The following is a 3,362-nucleotide window of genomic DNA, read 5'->3' as shown; positions in this document are numbered from 1 at the left end:
TCTTCTTTTGATCCTCTGGAGCTATAGCAATCTGGTTGTAGTCTGAATACCCATATAAGAAGCAGTAGTATTGTTTTCCAGCAAGTCTGTCCAACATCTGATCTATGAATGGAAGTGGGAAATAGTCTTTCCTTGTGGCTTTGTTGAGCTTCCTGTAATCCATACACACTCTCCATCCAATCACTGTCCTTGTAGGAATAAGTTCATTATTCTCATTCGCCATTACTGTTATCCCTCCTTTCTTTGGAACACATTAAACTGGGCTTACCCATGAACTGGCTGATATTGGGTATATGACTCCAGCATCTAACCATTTGATGATTTCCTTCTTCACCACTTCTCTCATAATAGGATTCAGCCTTCTCTGGTGCTCCACCGAATTGCTGGAATAATTCTCTAACAGGATTTTATGCATACATATGGATGGGCTTATCCCCTTTATACCTGCCATGGTCCATCCAATTGCTCTTCTGTATTTTCCCAGCAAATCTACTAAACTCTGTTCTTGACCTGCATTAAAAGTAGAAGAAATGATTACAGGGAGTGTGTTGTTTTGACCAAGATAAGCATACTTTAAATGTGAAGGTAACAATTTTAATTCAAAACTATGAGGTAATTCAATAGATGGTAAACTTGTTTTTACTTCCCTGTCTGAAAGATTCAGGTGTTCAATAAACCTATTGTGTCTATCAGATTGTTATTTGTCCATCTAATCTATTTAGATTGCTACAACATCTTCCTCTTCAACATCCTCAAAGGTGGTGACTTTGTCAAATACATTATTGCAGCATCTGTTCATTCTGTCTGCTACAACAAGATCCATTACACTTAGGAAATTGTAATTTTCTACTTCATCAGGGTTCCCCATAGCCTCTAGTACATTAAATGTGACTTGTTGATCATTCACTCTCATGGTGAGCTCTCCTTTCGCACATCTATCAGAGTTTTTCCAGTTACTAGAAAAGGTCTTTCAAGTATAATGGGTACCTCTTTGTCAGCTTCAAAGTCCAGCACAATGAAATCCACTAGAAAGATGAATTTGTCAACCTTCACCAATACATCCTTTATCTTTCCTTCAGGGTATGCATGAGATCTGTCAGCTAATTGCAGAGTGACTGTTGTTGGTCTGTACTCCCCTACTCCCAGCTGCTTAAATACAGATAATGGCATCAAATTAATACTAGCTCCCAAGTCACAAAGTGCTCTGCCAGCATACCTAGTCCCTATAGAATATGGTATTGTGAAACTCCCTGGAGCTTTCAATTTTGTGAGAATTTTATTCTGGAGCATATGACTGCTTTCCTGTGTTAAAGCAACAGTTTCAAACTCTCCCAGCCTTTTTTTTCGTGCCAAGATGTCTTTTAGAAATTTCACATAATTTGGCATTTGCTCCAAAGCTTCCACAAAAGGTATATTTATGTGCAGTTGCTTCAGCACTTTCAGGAATTTGCTAAACTGCTTGTCTTGTTTTTGCTTCTGGAACCTTTGTGGGAAAGGTGGTGGATGTCTAAACTGCTGGGTTGCTTCAGGAGATATCAAACTTTGTTTGTTTGATTTAGTGCAAGTTGTAATTACTGGTATTGTGACTTCTTTTTCAGCATGTTCTGGTTGAATTTCCTCTTCAGTTGCTGTAGCTTGGCCCATGTAACCAGTGTCTTGAAGAGGAGTTTGCTGTAGTAGGCTTCTCTTTTGAGTTGGTTTTTGTGCTGAATTGTATTCCATCCCATTTTTGGTCACCTCAACTGGGATATCAACATTCTTTCCGGATGTCAAACTAATTACTTTGCAGTGTTCTTTGCTCTCTCTCCTAGGGTCTTCTGTGTTGCTAGGTAGGTTTCCTTGAGTTCTACTGCTCATTACTGTAGCTAGTTGTCCCATTTGGTTCTCAAGGTTTCTCAAGGACACAGCTTGACTATGCACAATTGCTTCATTCTTTGCAATATACTCCTTGATCAGTGCTTCCAATGAAGTGATTGGATCCTGACTAATATGCTTTTGCCCTTGACTTTGTTGATGAAAACCAGGCGGTTGTGTGTTTCTACTCAGTCCATTCAATGCTGGAGCATTTCGATTCTGACTGCTCCATGAGAAATTTGGGTGTTGTTTCCAGCCTAGGTTGTAAGTATTTAAATATAGGTTGTTCTGAGGTTGTCGATTGAAGTTGCCCACATAGTTTACTGAAGCTGGATTTCCAGGACAATTATCAAAATCATGTTCTTCACCACAATAGATACAAGAAAGTTCAGTAACTTGCTTTACTGTTGCTGGAGCAACTGTCATGGCTTTTACCATGTTAGTCAATGAGGTTACTTGTGCTGATAAGGTTGTAATTGCATCAATGTTATGTACCCATGCTGATCCTCTTGCTGCTGGTTGCCTGGTTGAAGCCCACTGGTAATTATTTTTGGCAATTCTTTCTAGAATTTCATAAGCTTCAATGTAAGATTTGGATAATAGAGCTCCATTTGCTGAAGCATCCACCATTAACCTTGTACTCTGATTCAACCCATTGTAGAAAGTTTCCAATTGAATGGAACAAGGAATACCATGATAAGGACACCTTCTGAGCAATTCCTTGAATCTTTCCCACGCCTCGTACAAACTTTCATCTTCCAGTTGATGGAATGAAGTAATCTCATTCCGCAACTTTGCATTTTTTGTTGGTGGGAAATATTTCATTAGGAATTTATCAGCCAGTTCATTCCATGTAGTGATGGAATCAGATGGTAATGAATTTAACCATACTCTTGCTCGATCTCTTAAGGAATAAGGAAAGAGCCTCTGCCTTAAGGTATCTTGTATTGCTCCAGCAATCTTGAAAGCATCACTTACTTCCAAGAACAATTTAATATGGAGATGAGGATCTTCATTAGGCAATCCATTGAATTGTCCCACTGTTTGTAACATTTGAAACATCACTGGTTTTAACTCAAAATTTGCTGCTTCTACCTCAGGTATGATGATTCCATGGTGTACAACTTGCAGGGTTAGTACAGCGTAATCTCTTATAGCTTTGTCTCTATCATTAGCCATGTAAATAATATTGTTGTTGCCTGGCTGTCTCCTGTTGGCATGTTCATTCTGCTCTTCTTGAATGTTGACTGGTTGTAGGGGCCCGTGAGGATTCAAATTTTGCGCATCCTGTAAATTATTCATGCTTAAAGTAATTTCTGAATTCCTTTCAATCTCAGGATCGAATTAGAATGCGGTAAATCTGTCTTTGCGCATGCATGTACCAATCTGCTAATAAATAGTACAGCGTAATCTCTTATAGCTTTGTCTTTGTCATTAGCCATATAAATAATATTGTTGTTGCCTGGCTGTCTCCTGTTGGCATGTTCATTCTGCTCTTCTTGAATATT

General features: G+C 38.8%; 1 protein-coding gene and 1 non-coding gene across 2 annotated transcripts; one reads left to right on the top strand and one right to left on the bottom strand.

The window, feature by feature from the left end:
- Positions 1 to 909: 909 nt before the first annotated feature.
- LOC127902264 (uncharacterized) lies at positions 910 to 2,679 on the bottom strand. The gene is made up of 2 exons (XM_052441107.1): positions 1,576 to 2,679; positions 910 to 1,302 (listed from the first exon to the last, which is right to left on the bottom strand). Exons 1-2 carry the CDS (start codon positions 2,677 to 2,679, stop codon positions 910 to 912), a joined length of 1,497 nt encoding a protein of 498 aa, XP_052297067.1.
- LOC112495865 (small nucleolar RNA R71) lies at positions 2,543 to 2,649 on the top strand. Its single transcript, XR_003062245.2, has one exon. It is a non-coding gene; the product is annotated as a small nucleolar RNA R71 (small nucleolar RNA).
- Positions 2,680 to 3,362: the final 683 nt, after the last annotated feature.

Source organism: Citrus sinensis, chromosome 5, assembly GCF_022201045.2.
Source record: "Citrus sinensis cultivar Valencia sweet orange chromosome 5, DVS_A1.0, whole genome shotgun sequence".
NCBI classification, from domain to species: Eukaryota; Viridiplantae; Streptophyta; class Magnoliopsida; order Sapindales; family Rutaceae; genus Citrus; species Citrus sinensis.
Note: the sequence above shows the minus strand (reverse complement) of the source record. Positions and strands in the feature narration are given on the sequence as shown.

Coding starts and splice junctions, on each gene's coding strand:
- LOC127902264 (XM_052441107.1), bottom strand. CDS start 2,679: ATGAAATATTTCCCACCAACAAAAAATGCAAAGTTGCGGAATGAGATT. Junction 1,303..1,575: donor AAAAAGAAGTCACAATACCA/GTAATTACAACT, acceptor GCTTTAACACAG/GAAAGCAGTCATATGCTCCA.